Source organism: Doryrhamphus excisus, chromosome 19, assembly GCF_030265055.1.
Source record: "Doryrhamphus excisus isolate RoL2022-K1 chromosome 19, RoL_Dexc_1.0, whole genome shotgun sequence".
NCBI classification, from domain to species: domain Eukaryota; kingdom Metazoa; phylum Chordata; class Actinopteri; order Syngnathiformes; family Syngnathidae; genus Doryrhamphus; species Doryrhamphus excisus.
Genome location: NC_080484.1, coordinates 1,915,001 through 1,936,124, shown reverse-complemented (window position 1 = coordinate 1,936,124; position 21,124 = coordinate 1,915,001). Strand labels below are relative to the sequence as shown.

Below are 21,124 nucleotides of genomic sequence, written 5' to 3'. Positions count from 1 at the left end.
ACCTACCTACCTACCTACCTACCTACCTACCTACCTACCTACCTACCTACCCACCCACCCACCTACCCACCTACCTACCCACCTACCTACCCACCCACCTACCTACCTACCTACCTACTGAACTGAATCCTCTGCCTAAGGAGACCTACCTACCTACCCACCCACCAACCAACCTACCTACCTACCTACCTACCTAACCACCTACCTACCTACCTACCTACCTACCTACCTACCTACCTACCTACTGAACTGAATCCTCTGCCTAAGGAGACCTACCTACCCACCCACCAACCTACCTACCTATCTACCTACCTACCTACTTACCCAACCGACCTATCTACCCACCCACCTACCTACCTACCTACCTACCTACCTACCTACCTACCTACCTACCTACCTACCTACTGAACTGAATCCTCTGCCTAAGGAGACCTACCTACCCACCCACCAACCTACCTACCTACCTACCTACCTACCTACCTACCTACCTACCTACCTATCTACCCACCCACCTACCTACCTACCTACCTACTGAACTGAATCCTCTGCCTAAGGAGACCTACCTACCCACCCACCAACCTACCTACCTACCTACCTACCTACCCACCTACCCACCTACCTACCTACCTACCTACCTACCTACCTACCTACCTACCTACCTACCTACCTACCTACCTACCTACCTACCTACCTACCTACCTACCTACCTACCTCCCTACCTCCCTACCTACCTACCTACCCAACCGACCTACCTACCCACCCACCCACCCACCAACCTACCTACCTACCTACGTACCTACCTACCTACCTACCTACCTACCTACCTACCTACCTACCTACCTACCTACCGACCTACCTACCTACCTATCTACCTATCTACCTACCTACCTACCTACCTACCCACCTACCCACCTTCCTACCTACCTACCTACCTACCTACCTACCTACCTACCTACCTACCTACCTACCTACCTACCTACCTACCTACCTACCTACCTACCTACCTACCTACCTACCTACCTACCCACCTACCTACCTTCCTACCTACCGACCTACCTACCTACCTACCTACCTACCTACCTACCTACCTACCTACCTACCTACCTACCTACCTACCTACCTACCCACCTACCTACCTTCCTACCTACCTACCTACCTACCTACCTACCTACCTACCTACTGAATCAGATCCCATTTGTTGATGATTTTATGCAGAAACGTGAGAAATTCCAAAAAAGGTTGAGATACTTTTCCATACCACTGTACATCAGGTTGTTTGTAAATACAAATACAGTATCAGTCATTACCCACATTCAACCTGTGAATGTAGTATTGTACTTTGGTCACTAGGTGTCACTAATTGTCGGGTGAGAACACCACCCCTTTTTATTATCTCACCACAGGCACAATAATAATAACATCATAATAGTACTCACAATAATAACACAGGTTACTGTTATGGCCATACGTAGCTTACTACAAAATAAAACTCCACTTTGAACCCCTGACATCACTTCCTGTCCACCATTGATTCTGCTCCCCGACAAGGTAAACTCTTTCTTGCACTTTCTTTGGTAAAAATGTGAATATAGGGCTGTTATTTCATATCGAGAGGTCTCTAATAATGTTAAAAATTGTATTTAGAAAGTTGTAAACAGGTTTTTTTATGTCATAACTATGAGAAATTAATCCAGAAATGATACTTTGTGGCTTGGAACCTCCCTTTGGAGACCCCTGCTTTAATCTCAATGCTACTTTAAAAGGCAGTGAAAGAAATGTATGTGATGTATATATTGTAGTATACTGTATGTAGTATTGCAGTGTCTATACTCTGCTACATTTAAATGTCTTTTAATGTTATTAATTGTGTCATTATTAGCCCTTTTGCCTTTATGATTACAATTTTCACCGGATTATTGTCATGTCAAGGTAATACTGTATGGAAGCGTGTGATATCATCAGGGTGCCGCACCCTGTATCGCCCCATGAAAAGGGGCTTTGAATTATTAATCGGTTGTCCCTTAACGTGATAATTAACTAGGATACATTTCACGACGTCCATGTTGAAAAGTAATACACACATAAAACATACCGTTTCATACCGCCAATAATGAACGAATATGTTGAAAAACTTTGTTTTTGAGTACTACTTAGGACTGAATATAGTGAAAATGTAAGTATCTTAGACATAAACATAAAGGAAAATGTATTTGATAATGCGATCATAAGCTAAGAAATTGTATATTATAATAATAAATATTGTGGTACTTACCGGTTAGTTAGTGGTGCTCCTGTTTTTGCCCCAAAAGGCGTCCCACAGGGAATCTGCTTCTTCTTTTCCCTGAAATAAAAACAAATCTACATGAACATTTGCCACATTTTTGTTATTATTATTATTATTTTTTTTTTTTTTAATATATGCGACAGTTAAAGAATAGGCAGTCGCGGAGAATAACGAAGAATGAGGGTTCTGAAGTCGGGTCACGGTGATGTGATACAGCGATGAATAGTGCATGAGAGTCGAACCCGAGACCGCAGGCTACCATCGGACCAATCAGCACGCGGTTTACTCAACGTACAACAAAAGGCGGCGCAAAACAATAGCGCTGCAATGTTAGCGTTTTGCTAAAGAAAAACATCTTTTTCATGGACGCTTTTCAAATAAAAAAAAATACAAATAATATAAATATAAAATACAAGATCAAATTTAGATGATTCATATTTACTAGGACACTCACACCCCAATAATTCCATAAATGTAATTAATATAAATAAGTATTTATTTCCATCATTTATTGTTTTTTTTAACCTGTAATATTTTTATTCAATTTTTTGTAATCTCAATTTGTGTAGTATTTATTTCCATCATTTATTATTTTTTTTACCTGTAATATTTTTATTCAATTTTTTGTAATCTCAATTTGTGTCGTATTTATTTCCGTCATTTATTTTTTTTTACCTGTAATATTTATATTCAATTTTTTGTAATCTCAATTTGTGTAGTATTTATTTCCGTCATTTAATATTTTTTTTACCTGTAATATTTTTATTACATTTTTTGTAATCTCAATTTGTGTAGTATTTATTTCCGTCATTTATTGTTTTTTTTAACCTGTAATATTTATATTCAATTTTTTGTAATCTCAATTTGTGTAGTATTTATTTCCATCATTTATTATTTTTTTTATCTGTAATATTTATATTCAATTTTTTGTAATCTCAATTTGTGTAGTATTTATTTCCATCATTTATTATTTTTTTTACCTGTAATATTTATATTCAATTTTTTGTAATCTCAATTTGTGTAGTATTTATTTCCGTCATTTATTATTTTTTTTACCTGTAATATTTATATTCAATTTTTTGTAATCTCAATTTGTGTCGTATTTATTTCCATCATTTATTTTTTTTTTAACCTGTAATATTTTTATTCAATTTTTTGTAATCTCAATTTGTGTCGTATTTATTTCCGTCATTTATTATTTTTTTTACCTGTAATATTTTTATTCAATTTTTTGTAATCTCAATTTGTGTAGTATTTATTTCTATCATTTATTGTTTTTTGTAACCTGTAATATTTTTATTCAATTTTTTGTAATCTCAATTTGTGTAGTATTTATTTCTATCATTTATTATTTTTTGTAACCTGTAATATTTTTATTCAATTTTTTGTAATCTCAATTTGTGTAGTATTTATTTCTATCATTTATTATTTTTTTTACCTGTAATATTTATATTCAATTTTTTGTAATCTCAATTTGTGTCGTATTTATTTCTGTCATTTATTTTTTTTTACCTGTAATATTTATATTAAATTTTTTGTAATCTCAATTTGTGTCGTATTTATTTCCGTCATTTATTGTTTTTTTTAACCTGTAATATTTTTATTCAATTTTTTGTAATCTCAATTTGTGTAGTATTTATTTCCGTCATTTATTATTTTTTTACCTGTAATATTGATATTCAATTTTTTGTAATCTCAATTTGTGTCGTATTTATTTTCATCATTTATTATTTTTTTTACCTGTAATATTTTTATTCAATTTTTTGTAATCTCAATTTGTGTAGTATTTATTTCCATCATTTATTGTTTTTTTAACCTGTAATATTTATATTCAATTTTTTGTAATCTCAATTTGTGTCGTATTTATTTCCGTCATTTATTTTTTTTTTACCTGTAATATTTTTATTCAATTTTTTGTAATCTCAATTTGTGTAGTATTTATTTCCATCATTTATTGTTTTTTTTTACCTGTAATATTTATATTCAATTTTTTGTAATCTCAATTTGTGTAGTATTTATTTCCATCATTTATTTATTTTTTTACCTGTAATATTTATATTCAATTTTTTGTAATCTCAATTTGTGTAGTATTTATTTCCATCATTTTTTTTTACCTGTAATATTTTTATTCAATTTTTTTGTAATCTCTAAATATTTTTATTTAGTGTTTATGTATTTATTTTATCTGTCAACCTGAAAAAAACATTTATTCATGCATTCATTCATTCCATCATTGACAAATTTTATTTCATATAAAATAAATATGAATGAAGAAATACATACAATTAAATAAATAAATAATTACATTTATTAAATAAATACATTTTATTTAGCAAAATAAAATGCTTTTTTAATATAAAATAAAATATAAACAAATAAATAGATACACCTGAATAAATGCAGTTTTTTTTATAGTTGCTAATTGTGAAATAAATGATTCATAGTTAAAATAAATATGTAATTACATCTTTGAATAAGCCAAAAAAATTAAAAAAAGTATTTTTGGCATGCTTAAAAAAATGCAGCAATTTTGATATAATAAGCAATATTACAGCAATAGTAAAAAAAAATAAGGAGGGATGTGAATCTTTGACAGGATTTGAAAAAAAAACAGGTTTTGGGGGTTTTGCGCCCCCTGGTGCCATGCTGCTTCACAAAGCTAAGCTAATGATGTCAGCGAAACACATTTCACTATCAGTCGTACATAAAAAAACGACCAGAAGGAAGTGAAATACAAAAAAAAAAAATGGTGACGCTCCAACTATGAAGTTTTAACGGCGGCTCATCGCCTCATCAATTACGCATCCAAGCCGTCGCCGAGGCCAACGTCTTAAGTTGCTGGTGTCCTGTGGAACGGCCGTGAATAATTCAGGCGTTACAGCAGGTCAGTCAGTGCAGCGTGAAGCCGGCAGGAAAATACCAGCAGTACTTAATAATACTATAATTATAATTATATAATACTATAATAATACTAATAATACTGCATAACACTGCATGGAGATGGATGCTATATCAATATCATTCATTGTTTCATTCATCCGAGGGAGGGGGGGGGGGGGGTCCAAGCCAGGCCATACAGTGAAAAATAAAGGGATGCAACTTTGACACTTACATTATTATTACATATATATTAATTATATATATATATATACAGAGAGAGAGAGAGAGAGAGAGAGAGAAAGAGAGAAAGTTTAAATATTTTTGTGTATATATAATATATATATTATTATATATATATATATTATTACACCTATATTCATTATATATATATATAATCTATAATTAATATAGGTGTAATATAATTTATATATATATATACATATTATTTATATTAATTATATATATAATTATATATATATAATTATATATATATAATATAATATATATATTTATAATTATATATATAATTATTAATTATTATATAATTATTATTATATATTAATTATATTAAACCTAAATTAATTATAGATAATATATATAATCTATTATTAAGTATTTATTATATTAATTATATTATACCTATATTAATTATATATATATATATTATATTAATTATATATATATATGGATATATATATATATATAAATATATTGATTAATTATTATATTATATATTAAAAATATTACACCTATATTAATTATATATAATATATGTAATGTATAATTAAATAATAAATAATAATAATAATAAATAATAATAATAAATAATAATAAAATGTATTATTATGTATAATATATGTAATTAATATATATAATTAATTATATATAATATATGTAATTAATATAGGTGTAATATAATAAAAATAATAATATATATAATTAATATAGGTGTAGTAGTATATATATACAAATATTTCTACTTTTTTCTGAAATCTTTATACATTTTCTTCTGGTGATATTATGATTTAATTTACTTTTTCCCCAACCAAATGTTTCCTAATTTTTAAAAATTGTTTCATTTAATATCATGACTTTACAAAAAACATATTTTTTCTTTCATAGATCAGCTCTATTCTAAAATGATATTATTTTCCCTCATAACTTCAGTTCCATAATATTTGGACTTTATTCTAATACAAATATGTCTTTTTCCAACGTAGCTGTCCCTCCCTCCCAATACCGCGGTTCGATGATGACGGCTAAAATGACAAATCATTTTTCCGAGGCTAGGCAGACCGCCACTGCTGAAGGCCTGAGCTCTTAATTACATGATCCTGTGGCAGTCATAGTGACAGATGGTGATGAGAAGATGCTGCACTTCTCACTTCAGCAGCTGTGTCCTGGACATAGAAAACCTGTGTACCACCTTTTAAATACAACTTTTCACATGATTAGAGCCCTCTAGACATGAAATAACACCCCTATAGTCACCTTCATGTCCTTATTACCCAATATAGTAGACATAACAAAAGTAAATAAGACAAAGAAAACCTGTTTACCACCTTCTAAATACACTTTTTCATATGATTAGAGCCCTCCAGACATGAAATAACACCCCTATAGTCACCTTCATGTCCTTATTACCCAATATAGTAGACATAACAAAAGTAAATAAGACAAAAAAACCTGTTTACCACCTTCTAAATACACTTTTTCACATGATTAGAGCCCTCCAGACATGAAATAACACCCCTATAGTCACCTTCATGTCCTTATTACCCAATATAGTAGACATAACAAAAGTAAATAAGACAAAGAAAACCTGTTTACCACCTTCTAAATACACTTTTTCATATGATTAGAGCCCTCCAGACATGAAATAACACCCCTATAGTCACCTTCAAGTCCTTATTACCCAATATAGTAGACATAACAAAGGTAAATAAGACAAAGAAAACCTGTTTACCACCTTCTAAATACACTTTTTCACATGTTTAGAGCCCTCTAGACATGAAATAACACCCCTATAGTCACCTTTACGTCCTTATTACCCAATATAGTAGACATAACAAAAGTAAATAAGACATAGAAAACCTGTTTACCACCTTCTAAATACACTTTTTCACATGTTTAGAGCTCTCCAGACATGAAATAACACCCCTATAGTCACCTTTACGTCCTTATTACCCAATATAGTAGACATAAAAAAGTAAATAAGACAAAAAAAACCTGTTTACCACCTTCTAAATACAACTTTTCACATGATTAGAGCCCTCTAGACATGAAATAACACCCCTATAGTCACCTTTACTTCCTTATTACCCAATATAGTAGACATAACAAAAGAAAATAAGACAAAGAAAACCTGTTTACCACCTTCTAAATACACTTTTTCACATGTTTAGAGCCCTCTAGACATGAAATAACACCCCTATAGTCACCTTCAAGTCCTTATTACCCAATATAGTAGACATAACAAAAGAAAGTAAGACATAAAAAACCTGTTTACCACTTTCTAAACACACTTTTTACATGTTTAGAGCCCTCTAGACATGAAATAACACCCCTATAGTCACCTTTATTCCCTTATTACCCAATATAGTAGACAAAACAAAAGAAAATAAAACATAGAAAACCTGTTTACCACCTTCTAAATACACTTTTTCACATGTTTAGAACTCTCCAGATATGACATAACACCCCTATAGTCACCTTTACGTCCTTATTACCCAATATAGTATACATAACAAAAGAAAATAAGACAAAGAAAACCTGTGTACCACCTTCTAAATACACTTTTTCACATGTTTAGAGCTCTCCAGACATGACATAACACCCCTATAGTCACCTTTACTTCCTTATTACCCAATATAGTAGACATAACAAAAGTAAATAAGACATAGAAAACCTTTTCATCACCTTCTACATAAAACTTCACATGATTAGAGCTCTCTGGATATGAAATAACACCCCCATAGTCACATTTACGTCCTTATTACCCAATATAGTAGACATAACGAAGGTAAATAAGACAAAGAAAACCTGTTTACCACCTTCTAAATACACTTTTTCACATGTTTAGAGCACTCTAGACATGAAATAACACCCCTATAGTCACCTTTACGTCCTTATTACCCAATATAGTAGACATAACAAAAGAAAATAAGACATAGAAAACCTGTTTACCATCTTCTAAATACACCTTTTCACATGATTAGAGCCCTCTAGACATGAAATAACACCCCTATAGTCACTTTTACGTCCTTATTACCCAATATAGTAGACATAACAAAAGTAAATAAGACAAAGAAAACCTGTTTACGACCTTCTAAATACACCTTTTCACATGTTTAGCGCTCTCCAGACATGAAATAACACCCCTATAGTCACATTTACGTCCTTATTACCCAATATAGTAGACATAACAAAGGTAAATAAGACAAAGAAAACCTGTTTACCACCTTCTAAATACACTTTTTCACATGTTTAGAGCCCTCTAGACATGAAATAACACCCCTATAGTCACCTTTATTCCCTTATTACCCAATATAGTAGACATAAAAAAGTAAATAAGACATAGAAAACCTGTTTACCACCTTCTAAATACACTTTTTCACATGTTTGGAGCCCTCTAGACATGAAATAACACCCCTATAGTCGCCTTTACGTCCTTATTACCCAATATAGTAGACATAACAAAAGAAAATAAGACATAGAAAACCTGTTTACCACCTTCTAAATACACTTTTTCACATGTTTAGAGCTCTCCAGACATGACATAACACCCCTATAGTCACCTTTACGTCCTTATTACCCAATATAGTAGACATAACAAAAGTAAATAAGACAAAGAAAACCTGTTTACCACCTTCTAAATACACTTTTTCACATGATTAGAGCCCTCTAGACATGAAATAACACCCCTATAGTCACATTTATGCCCTCATTACCCAATATAGTAGACATAACAAAAGTAAATAAGACATATAAAACCTGTTCATCACCTTCTACATAAAACTTCACATGATTAGAGCTCTCTGGATATGAAATAACACCCCTATAGTCACCTTTACTTCCTTATTACCCAATATAGTAGACATAACAAAAGTAAATAAGACATATAAAACCTGTTCATCACCTTCTACATAAAACTTCACATGATTAGAGCTCTCTGGATATGAAATAACACCCCTATAGTCACCTTCATGTCCTTATTACCCAATATAGTAGACATAACAAAAGAAAATAAGACAAAGAAAACCTGTTTACCACCTTCGAAATACACTTTTTCACATGTTTAGAGCCCTCTAGACATGAAATAACACCCCTATAGTCACCTTTACTTCCTTATTACCCAATATAGTAGACATAACAAAAGAAAGTAAGACATAAAAAACCTGTTTACAACCTTCTAAATACACTTTTTTACATGATTAGAGCCCTCTAGACATGAAATAACACCCCTATAGTCACCTTTACGTCCTTATTACCCAATATAGTAGACATAACAAAAGAAAATAAGACAAAGAAAACCTGTTTACCACCTTCTAAATACACTTTTTCACATGTTTAGAGCTCTCTAGACATGAAATAACACCCCTATAGTCACTTTTACGTCCTTATTACCCAATATAGTAGACATAACAAAGGTAAATAAGACAAAGAAAACCTGTTTACCACCTTCTAAATACACTTTTTCACATGTTTAGAGCTCTCCAGACATGATATAACACCCCTATAGTCACCTTTACTTCCTTATTACCCAATATAGTAGACATAACAAAAGTGAATAAGACATAGAAAACCTGTTCATCACCTTCTACATAAAACTTCACATGATTAGAGCTCTCTGGATATGAAATAACACCCCTATAGTCACCTTCATGTCAGCGGGCGGTGCAATGTAATCCCAGTTAGTAGTTCCAGTATCAACACAGGGCCCATGTTTGGTGACCCAGTTATAGTCTTGCCTGTGCTCCACATGACTGCCACGGTGTCGCGTGTCGATGACCGGTGCCAAGGATCCATCCAGGTGGATCTGACCTCAGGCGAACCCAGCACAGGATGGATCCGGGCATAAATAATAATAATAATAATAATAATAATAATAATAATAATAATAATAATAATAATAATAATAATAATAATAATAATAATAATAATAATAATAATAATAATAATAATAATAATAATAATGTCATTTTAATAGCATGGAGTTGAAATGTTAAAAAAACAAACAATGATTAAAATTAGGTTGCATAAAAGGTTTTAATGCTCAAAAATCATTATTAATAATAATAATAATAATAATAATAATAATAAGCTGAAATATTCAAGATTTATTTTTTCATAATATTGTATGAAACTACAAAATATATTATTATTGGGATATAATAATAATAATAATAATAATAATAATAATAATAATAATAATAATAATAATAATAATAATAATAATAATAATAATAATAATAATAATAATAATAATAATAATGCCATTTTAATAGCATGGAGTTGAAATGTTAAAGAAACAAACAATGATTAAAATTAGCTCAAATTTTATAATAAAGTCAAAATATTAAAATAAATAATTTTCAGAGAATAAAGTAGGTGCAGTAAATAATATTATAAGGGGAAAATAATGTAATTTTAGAAGCATGAGCTGAAATATTCAGATTAATTTTTTTCATAATATTGTAAAAAACTAAAAATATATTATTATTGGAATAAAATCATAATATGAAAAGAACATTTCAGATTATTTAATATGAACAAACAACAGCTAAAATGAAAATGAAAGAGTAAAGTATATATTTATAATAGTCTTATTCAGCGATATGACAAAGCTGTGATGAAATATGCAGTATAATAAGTTGTCTATATACTGAGTATAGAGTAATGAGTGACACCTCCCTCTAGTGGTCATTTGTTGCACTGCGGCGTCATGGGTGTATTAATATTTCACAAAACAAGATCAGCTGACTGACTAACCGGGCATGTGACGTCAGTGAAGCGCTGTTGTCATGGCGATGGGGACGATGATGAAACAGGGAAACACTGCATCCCTGTGGCCGGCCGCTGTCATTAAAGTGACACAGCCTTTTTTTTTTTTTTCCCCCCACCTCAGTGAAAGTAAAGCGGAGCAGCACACAAGGGGGCAATGGGGGGGGGGGTGTTTTAATAGAAATAGGCTTTTTATAGACTCACATAGAGGAGTCTTATCTCAGAAGAAGAACAAGAAGAGCTTTGTTTATCTGGCAACCTCTCCTCTCTGCTGATGGGCAGGCAGCTGATGCAGGGGGGCAGCACCCTCCCCGCGGCACCCTAAGGATCCTTCAGTTAGACACCGACAGGAGGAAGGAGAAGAAGAAGAAGAAGAAGAGCAGCGACGAGAGAGCCAAAGCATCGGTATGCCAGGCTGCGTTGCCAGCATGGCCGTGCAGAGGGGCGCCAACCCGCCTCCGCAGCCGCCACGCAGCACAGAGAGGAGGACCGCCAAGGGGGAAGGAGCCTGGAGAGGTGAGTCCTAAGCTTCTAGTACTTATGAGGTATATTCTGATTAAAAATATATATTATATCCAACGCTGGCCTCCAGCTTTTTGCACACTTCCATGTCCTCATTCGGGACGTCAGCGTGCCTGCAGTCAACACGAGGGGACATCGTGTTATGTAATACGCTCTTAGGTTTCATATATGTATGTCTCATGGCCTGCCACAGATACATTTGGGATGCCACAAATATATGTGGCACTTTTTTTCATAGGTTGGCTGTTCCTGTGACTTATACTCCAGAGCAACTTATGTATGTTTTTTTTCTACCTAATGATTCATTTTTTGCCTTGTGCTACTTATACTCCAGTGCGACTTATGTATAATTTTTTTTCTACCTAATGATGCATTTTTAGCCCTGTGCCACTTATGTATGTTTTTATTTCTACCTAATGATGCATTTTTGGCCTTGTGCTACTTATACTCCAGTGCGACTTATGTATAATTTTTTTTCTACCTAATGATTCATTTTTTGCCTTGTGCGACTTATACTCCACTGCAACTTATGTATGTTTTTTTTTGGCCTTGTGCGACTTATGTATGTTTTTTCTACCTAATGATGCATTTTTGGCTTTGTGTGATTTATACTCCAGTGCAACTTATGTATGTTTTTTTCTACCTAATGATGCATTTTTAGCCCTGTGCGACTTATGTATGTTTTTTTTCTACCTAATGATGCATTTTTGGCCTTGTGCGACTTATACTTCAGTGCGACTTATGTATGTTTTCTTCTACCTAATGATGAATTTTTTGGCCTTGAGCGACTTATATTCCAGTGCGACTTATGTATGCTTTTTTCTACCTAAGGATGCATTTTTGGCCTTGTGCGACTTATACTCCAGTGCGACTTATGTATGTCTTTTTCTACCTAATGATGCATTTTTAGCCCTGTGCGACTTATGTTTTTTTCTACCTCAAGATGCATTTTTGGCCTTGTGCGACTTATACTCCAGTGCGACTTATGTATGTTTTTTTTCTACCTAATGATTCATTTTTTGCCTTGTGCGACTTATACTCCAGTGCGACTTATGTATGTTTTTTTCTACCTAATGATGCATTTTTGGCCTTGTGCAACTTATGTATGTTTTCTTCTACCTAATGATGCATTTTTGGCCTTGTGCAACTTATACTCCAGTGCGACTTATGTATGTTTTTTTCTACCTAATGATGAATTTTTTGGCCTTGAGCGACTTATATTCCAGTGTGACTTATATATGTTTTTTTCTACCTAATGATGCATTTTTGGCCTTGTGCGACTTATACTCCAGTGCGACTTATGTATGTTTTTTTTCTACCTAATGATGCATTTTTGGCCTTGTGCGACTTATACTCCAGTGCGACTTATGTATGTTTTTTTTCTACCTAATGATGCATTTTTGGCCTTGTGCGACTTATACTCCAGTGCGACTTATGTATGTTTTTTTCTACCTAATGATGGATTTTTAGCCCTGTGCGACTTATGTATGTTTTTTTTCTACCTAATGATTCATTTTTTGCATTGTGCGACTTATACTCCAATGCGACTTATGTATGTTTTTTTTCTACCTAATGATTCATTTTTTGCCTTGTGCGACTTATACTCCAGTGCGACTTATGTATGTTTTTTTTCTACTTAATGATGCATTTTTGGCCTTGTGCCACTTATACTCCAGTGCGACTTCTGTATGTTTTTTTCTTCTTAATGATTCATTTTTTTCCTTTTGCGACTTATATTCCAGTGCGACTTATGTATGTTTTTTTCTACCTAATGATTCATTTTTGGCCTTGTGTGACTTATACTCCACTGCGACTTATGTATGTTTTTTTTCTACCTAATGATGCATTTTTTAGCCCTGTGTGACTTATGTATGTTTTTTTTTACTTGATGCATTTTTGGCCTAGTGCGACTTATACTCCAGTGCGACTTATGTATGTTTTTTTTTCTACCTAATGATTCATTTTTAGCCCTGTGCGACTTCTGTATGGTTTTTTTTCTACCTAATGATGCATTTTTGGCCTTGTGCGACTTATATTCCAGTGCGACTTATGTATGTTTTTTTTTTTACCTAAAGATGCATTTTTGGCCTTGTGCGACTTATACTCCAGTGCGACTTATGTATGTTTTGTTTCTACCTAATGATTCATTTTTGGCGTTGTGTGACTTATACTCCACTGCGACTTATGTATGTTTTTTTTCTACCTAATGATGCATTTTTTAGCCCTGTGTGACTTATGTATGTTTTTTTTTACTTGATGCATTTTTGGCCTTGTGCGACTTATACTCCAGTGCGACTTATGTATGTTTTTTTTTCTACCTAATGATTCATTTTTAGCCCTGTGCGACTTCTGTATGGTTTTTTTTCTACCTAATGATGCATTTTTGGCCTTGTGCGACTTATACTCCAGTGCGACTTATGTATGTTTTTTTTTTTACCTAAAGATGCATTTTTGGCCTTGTGCGACTTATACTCCAGTGCGACTTATGTATGTTTTTTTCTACCAAATGATGCATTTTTAGCCCTGTGCGACTTATGTATGTTTTTTTCTACCTAATGATTCATTTTTTGCCTTGTGCGACTTATACTTCAGTGCGACTTATGTATGTTTTTTTTCTACCTAATGATGAATTTTTTGGCCTTGAGCGACTTACATTCCAGTGTGACTTATGTATATTTTTTCTACCTAATGATGCATTTTTGGCCTTGTGCGACTTATGTATGTTTTTTTTTCTACCTAATGATGCATTTTTGGCCTTGTGTGACTTATACTCCAGTGCGACTTATGTATGTTTTTTTCTACCTAATGATTCATTTTTTGCCTCGTGCGACTTATACTCCAGTGCGTCTTATGTATGTTTTTTTTCTACCTAATGATGAATTTTTTGGCCTTGAGCGACTTACATTCCAGTGTGACTTATGTATATTTTTTCTACCTAATGATGCATTTTTGGCCTTGTGCGACTTATGTATGTTTTTTTTTTCTACCTAATGATGCATTTTTGGCCTTGTGTGACTTATACTCCAGTGCGACTTATGTATGTTTTTTTCTACCTAATGATTCATTTTTTGCCTCGTGCGACTTATACTCCAGTGCGTCTTATGTATGTTTTTTTTCTACCTAATGATGCATTTTTGGCCGTGTACGACTTATGTATACTCCAGTGCGACTTATGTATGTTTTTTTTCTACCTAATGATGCATTTTTGGCCGTGTACGACTTATACTCCAGTGCGACTTATTTATGTTTTTTTCTACCTAATGATTAATTTTTTGTCTTGTGCGACTTATACTCCAATACGACTTATGTATGTTTTTTTTCTACCTAATGATGCATTTTTAGCCCTGTGCAACTTATGTATGTTTTTTTCTACCTAATGATGCATTTTTGGCCTTGTGCGACTTATACTCCAGTGCGACTTATGTATGTTTTTTTTCTACCTAATGATGCATTTTTGGCCTTGTGCGACTTATACTCCAGTGCGACTTATGTATGTTTTTTTCTACCAAATGATGCATTTTTAGCCCTGTGCGACTTATGTATGTTTTTTTCTACCTAATGACTCATTTTTTGCCTTGAGCGACTTATATTCCAGTGCGACTTATGTATGTTTTTTTTCTACCTAATGATACATTTTTGGCCTTGTGCGACTTATATTCCAGTGCGACTTATGTATGTTTTTTTCTACCTAATAATGTATTTTGGGCCTTGTGCGACTTATGTATGTTTTTTTCTACCTAATAATGTATTTTTGGCCTTGTGCGACTCATACTCCAGTGCGACTTATGTATGTTTTTTCTACCTAATGCATTTTTGGCCTTGTGCGACTTATACTCCAGTGCGACTTATGTATGTTTTTGTTTTCTACCTAAAGATGCATTTTTGGCCTTGTGCGACTTATACTCCAGTGCGACTTATGTATGTTTTTTTTTACCTAATGATGCATTTTTGGCCTTGTGCGACTTATACTCCAGTGCGACTTATGTATGTTTTTTTTCTACCTAATGATTCATTTTTGGCCTTGTGTGACTTATACTCCACTGCGACTTATGTATGTTTTTTTTCTACCTAATGATGCATTTTTAGCCCTGTGTGACTTATGTATGTTTTTTTCTACCTAATGATAAATTTTTTGCCTTGTGCGACTTATACTCCAGTGCGACTTATGTATGTTTTAATAATTAATAATTAATAATTAATAATTAATAATTAATAATTAATAATTAATAATTAATAATTAATAATTAATAATTAATAATTAATAATTAATAATTAATAATTAATAATTAATAATTAATAATTGAAAAATGACTAATAATCGCTGCTTTTAAAAAGTAAAATTATGTAATTCAATTACTGCCTTGACAAAATGTACAGCCTTAATAGCAGCAGGATATTTAGTTTTACAGTGCAGAGGTTAACTTCTGTCTGCATTTGCAAGGCAGTAAAGGATGTTAAATAATAAAAAGGTTCAACAATGGCACCTGTTTGACCCTGGAACAGATAAATTCCATTTCCAGGGTTCCCTATGGGAACAATAGCTTTCCCAGCATCAACTTGAAACAGACTTTGCATGCCCCGCCGTAACCAACGATCATAAGAATCATACATTTTACAGAAAACAACGCCAGAGCCGATCCCAGGAAGGTCACAGCCGCACCAAGGCCCAACGCAGGTCGGATCCCCACGCTCAAGGCCACGTTCATTCCTCTATCTAGGACGCTGCCACATTGTTGGAATATTTGATGAATACTTCCTTTTGGGAATGTGGTGCTCTGTTATCTGTTATTCCAGTGGCCGGTGGACCAAACTTAGACGAGAGGCTTAGAGCTGCTCGAGAAAGGAGAGAGGAGCAGCAGAGGTTACTCGGTATGTGGACTCGTTATGTCTAACTCCACGTCGGTTCCCCTTTATTTATTTTCTCTACGTTGCATTCCCTCCCCAACCGAAAGCCTGGCGGGTGCAGAGCAGGCAGGAGCGCGAGCAGCGAGCCAGACGTCACTACGAGGAGCAGCTGCAGGAACGCCAGAGGAAGCTGAGGGAGCAAAAGATCAAGGAGGAGAAACGGCGCTGCGCCGTGGAGGAGAAACGCAAACAGCGACTTCAGGAGGAGAAAGTGAGGGTTTTTTTGGATGGAAGGATAAGGATGTTCGTGTTGTCGGCAAACATACACTAGCTGGAAGAATATCAGCAAATGTAGCAGGAAGAATATCAGCAAATGTAGCAGGAAGAATATCAGCAAATGTTGCTAAAAGAGCACCAGTAAACATAGCTGGAAGAATATCAGCAAATGTTGCTAAAATAGCATCAGTAAACATAGCTGGAAGAATATCACCAAATGTAGCAGGAAGAATATCAGCAAATAGAGTCAGTAAACATACGTAGCTGGAAGAATATCAGCAAATATAGCCAGAATAGCATCAGTAAACATAGCTGGAAGAATATCACAAAATGTAGCAGGAAGAATATCAGCAAATAGAGTCAGTAAACATACGTAGCTGGAAGAATATCAGCAAATGTAGCAGGAAGAATATCAGCAAATGTTGCTAAAATAGCATCAGTAAACATAGCAGGAAGAATATCACCAAATGTAGCAGGAAGAATATCAGCAAATAGAGTCAGTAAACATACGTAGCTGGAAGAATATCAGCAAATATAGCCAGAATAGCATCAGTAAACATAGCTGGAAGAATATCAGCAAATGTTGCTAAAATAGCATCAGTAAACATAGCAGGAAGAATATCAGCAAATGTAGCAGGAAGAATATCAGCAAATGTTGCCAAAATAGCATCACTAAACATAGCAGGAAGAATATCAGCAAATTTTGCCAAAATAGCATCAGTAAACATAGCTGGAAGAACATCAGCAAATGTAGCAGGAAGAACATCAGCAAATGTAGCAGGAAGAACATGAGCAAATGTAGCCAAAAGAGCATCAGTAAACATAGCAGGAAGAATATCAGCAAATGTAACAGGAAGAATATCAGCAAATGTTGCCAAAATAGCATCAGTAAACATAGCTGGAAGAACATCAGCAAATGTAGCAGGAAGAATCTGCAAATGTAGTTGGAAGAACATCAGCAAATGTAGCCAAAATAGCATCAGTAAACATAGCTGGAAGAACATCAGCAACTGTAGCAGGAAGAACATCAGCAAATGTAGCAGGAAGAACATCAGCAAATGTAGCCAAAATAGCATCAGTAAACATAGCTGGAAGAATATCAGCAAATGTAGCAGGAAGAACATCAGCAAATGTAGCCAAAATAGCATCAGTAAACATAGCTGGAAGAACATCAGCAAATGTTGCCAAAATAGCATCAGTAAACATAGCTGGAAGAACATCAGCAAATGTTGCTAAAATAGCATCAGTAAACATAGCTGGTAGAACATCAGCAAATGTTGCTAAAATAGCATCAGTAAACATAGCTGGAAGAATATCAGCAAATGTAGCAGGAAGAACATCAGCAAATATAGCCAAAATAGCATCAGTAAACATAGCAGGAAGAATATCATCAAATGTTGCCAAAATAGCATCAGTAAACAAAGCTGGAAGAACATCAGAAAATTTAGCCAGAATAGCATCAGTAAACATAGCTGGAAGAACATCAGCAAATGTAGCTGGAAGAATATCAGCAAATGTAGCAGGAAGAACATCAGCAAATGTAGCCAAAATAGCATCAGTAAACATAGCTGGAAGAATATCAGCAAATTTTGCCAAAATAGCATCAGTAAACATAGCAGGAAGAACATCAGCAAATGTAGCAGGAAGAACATCAGCAAATGTAGCAGGAAGAACATCAGCAAATGTAGCAGGAAGAACATCAGCAAATATAGCCAAAATAGCATCAGTAAACATAGCAGGTAGAATATCAGCAAATGTTGCCAAAATAGCATCAGCAAACATAGCAGGAAGAACATCAGCAAATGTAGCAGGAAGAACATCAGCAAATGTAGCCAAAATAGCATCAGCAAACATAGCAGGAAGAACATCAGCAAATGTTGCCAAAATAGCATCAGTAAACATAGCTGGAAGAACATCAGCAAATGTAGCTGGAAGAATATCAGCAAATATAGCCAAAATAGCATCAGTAAACATAGCTGGAAGAATATCAACAAAATGTTGCTAAAAGAGCATAAATAAACATAGCAGGAAGAACATCAGCAAATGTTGCAAAAATAGCATCAGTAAACATAGCAGGAAGAATATCAACAAAATGTTGCTAAAAGAGCATAAATAAACATAGCAGGAAGAACATCAGCAAATGTTGCAAAAATAGCATCAGTAAACATAGCTGGAAGAATATCAGCAAATGTTGCTAAAATAGCATCAGTTACGATAGTTGGAAGAATATCAGCAAATGTAGCAGGAAGAATATCAGCAAATGTAGCCAAAATAGCATCAGTAAACATAGCTGGAAGAACATCAGCAAATGTAGCAGGAAGAACATCAGCAAATATAGCCAAAATAGCATCAGTAAACATAGCAGGAAGAATATCAGCAAATGTAGCCAAAATAGCATCAGTAAACATAGCTGGAAGAATATCAGCAAATGTAGCAGGAAGAACATCAGCAAATGTAGCCAAAATAGCATCAGTAAACATAGCTGGAAGAACATCAGCAAATGTTGCCAAAATAGCATCAGTAAACATAGCTGGAAGAACATCAGCAAATGTTGCTAAAATAGCATCAGTAAACATAGCTGGAAGAATATCAGCAAATGTAGCAGGAAGAACATCAGCAAATATAGCCAAAATAGCATCAGTAAACATAGCAGGAAGAATATCATCAAATGTTGCCAAAATAGCATCAGTAAACAAAGCTGGAAGAACATCAGAAAATTTAGCCAGAATAGCATCAGTAAACATAGCTGGAAGAACATCAGCAAATGTAGCAGGAAGAACATCAGCAAATCTAGCCAAAAGAGCATCAGTAAACATAGCTGAAAGAATATCAGCAAATTTTGCCAAAATAGCATCAGTAAACATAGCAGGAAGAACATCAGCAAATGTTGCCAAAATAGCATCAGTAAACATAGCTGGAAGAACATCAGCAAAAGTAGCAGGAAGAACATCAGCAAATGTAGCCAAAATAGCATCAGTAAACATAGCAGGAAGAACATCAGCAAATGTAGCCAAAATAGCATCAGTAAACATAGCTGGAAGAATATCAGCAAATGTAGCAGGAAGAACATCAGCAAATGTAGCCAAAATAGCATCAGCAAACATAGCAGGAAGAACATCAGCAAATGTAGCAGGAAGAACATCAGCAAATGTAGCAGGAAGAATATCAACAAATGTAGCAGGAAGAATATCAGCAAATGTTGCCAAAATAGCATTAGTAAACATAGCTGGAAGAACATCAGCAACTGTAGCAGGAAGAACATCAGCAAATGTAGCAGAAAGAACATCAGCAAATGTAGCCAAAATAGCATCAGAAAACATAGCAGGAAGAACATCAGCAAATGTTGCCAAAATAGCATCAGTAAACATAGCTGGAAGAACATCAGCAAATGTAGCAGGAAGAACATCATCAATTGTAGCCAAAATAGCATCAGTAAACATAGCTGGAAGAATATCAACAAAATGTTGCTAAAAGAGCATAAATAAACATAGCAGGAAGAACATCAGCAAATCTAGCCAAAAGAGCATCAGTAAACATAGCTGAAAGAATATCAGCAAATTTTGCCAAAATAGCATCAGTAAACATAGCAGGAAGAACATCAGCAAATGTTGCCAAAATAGCATCAGTAAACATAGCTGGAAGAACATCAGCAAAAGTAGCAGGAAGAACATCAGCAAATGTAGCCAAAATAGCATCAGTAAACATAGCAGGAAGAACATCAGCAAATGTAGCCAAAATAGCATCAGTAAACATAGCTGGAAGAATATCAGCAAATGTAGCAGGAAGAACATCAGCAAATGTAGCCAAAATAGCATCAGCAAACATAGCAGGAAGAACATCAGCAAATGTAGCAGGAAGAACATCAGCAAATGTAGCAGGAAGAATATCAACAAATGTAGCAGGAAGAATATCAGCAAATGTTGCCAAAATAGCATTAGTAAACATAGCTGGAAGAACATCAGCAACTGTAGCAGGAAGAACATCAGCAAATGTAGCAGAAAGAACATCAGCAAATGTAGCCAAAATAGCATCAGAAAACATAGCAGGAAGAACATCAGCAAATGTTGCCAAAATAGCATCAGTAAACATAGCTGGAAGAACATCAGCAAATGTAGCAGGAAGAACATCATCAATTGTAGCCAAAATAGCATCAGTAAACATAGCTGGAAGAATATCAACAAAATGTTGCTAAAAGAGCATAAATAAACATAGCAGGAAGAACATCAGCAAATCTAGCCAAAAGAGCATCAGTAAACATAGCTGAAAGAATATCAGCAAATTTTGCCAAAATAGCATCAGTAAACATAGCAGGAA

The 21,124-nt window shown here is 34.0% G+C and overlaps 2 protein-coding genes across 5 annotated transcripts in view; one reads left to right on the top strand and one right to left on the bottom strand.

Moving 5' to 3' along the window:
- The window catches only part of LOC131106963 (otoferlin-like), a 44,070-nt gene extending 41,729 nt beyond the window's left edge, over positions 1-2,341 (bottom strand). The window contains 1 exon segment of the mRNA XM_058056536.1: positions 2,273-2,341. The gene's annotated coding sequence lies outside the window, so the exon portion shown is untranslated.
- Positions 2,342-11,335: 8,994 nt separating this feature from the next.
- The window catches only part of LOC131106961 (ensconsin-like), a 23,693-nt gene continuing 13,904 nt past the window's right edge, over positions 11,336-21,124 (top strand). For 2 of the 4 annotated variants that reach the window (XM_058056533.1, XM_058056530.1), the window contains exons 1-4: positions 11,336-11,683; positions 16,308-16,364; positions 16,484-16,558; positions 16,642-16,805. In XM_058056533.1, coding sequence (XP_057912516.1) covers positions 11,575-11,683; positions 16,308-16,364; positions 16,484-16,558; positions 16,642-16,805 — 405 coding nt within the window. In that variant the 5' untranslated portion in view covers positions 11,336-11,574. The remainder of the gene's footprint in view (positions 11,684-16,307; positions 16,365-16,483; positions 16,559-16,641; positions 16,806-21,124) is intronic. The other 2 variants (XM_058056534.1, XM_058056532.1) reach the window with 2 other exon arrangements.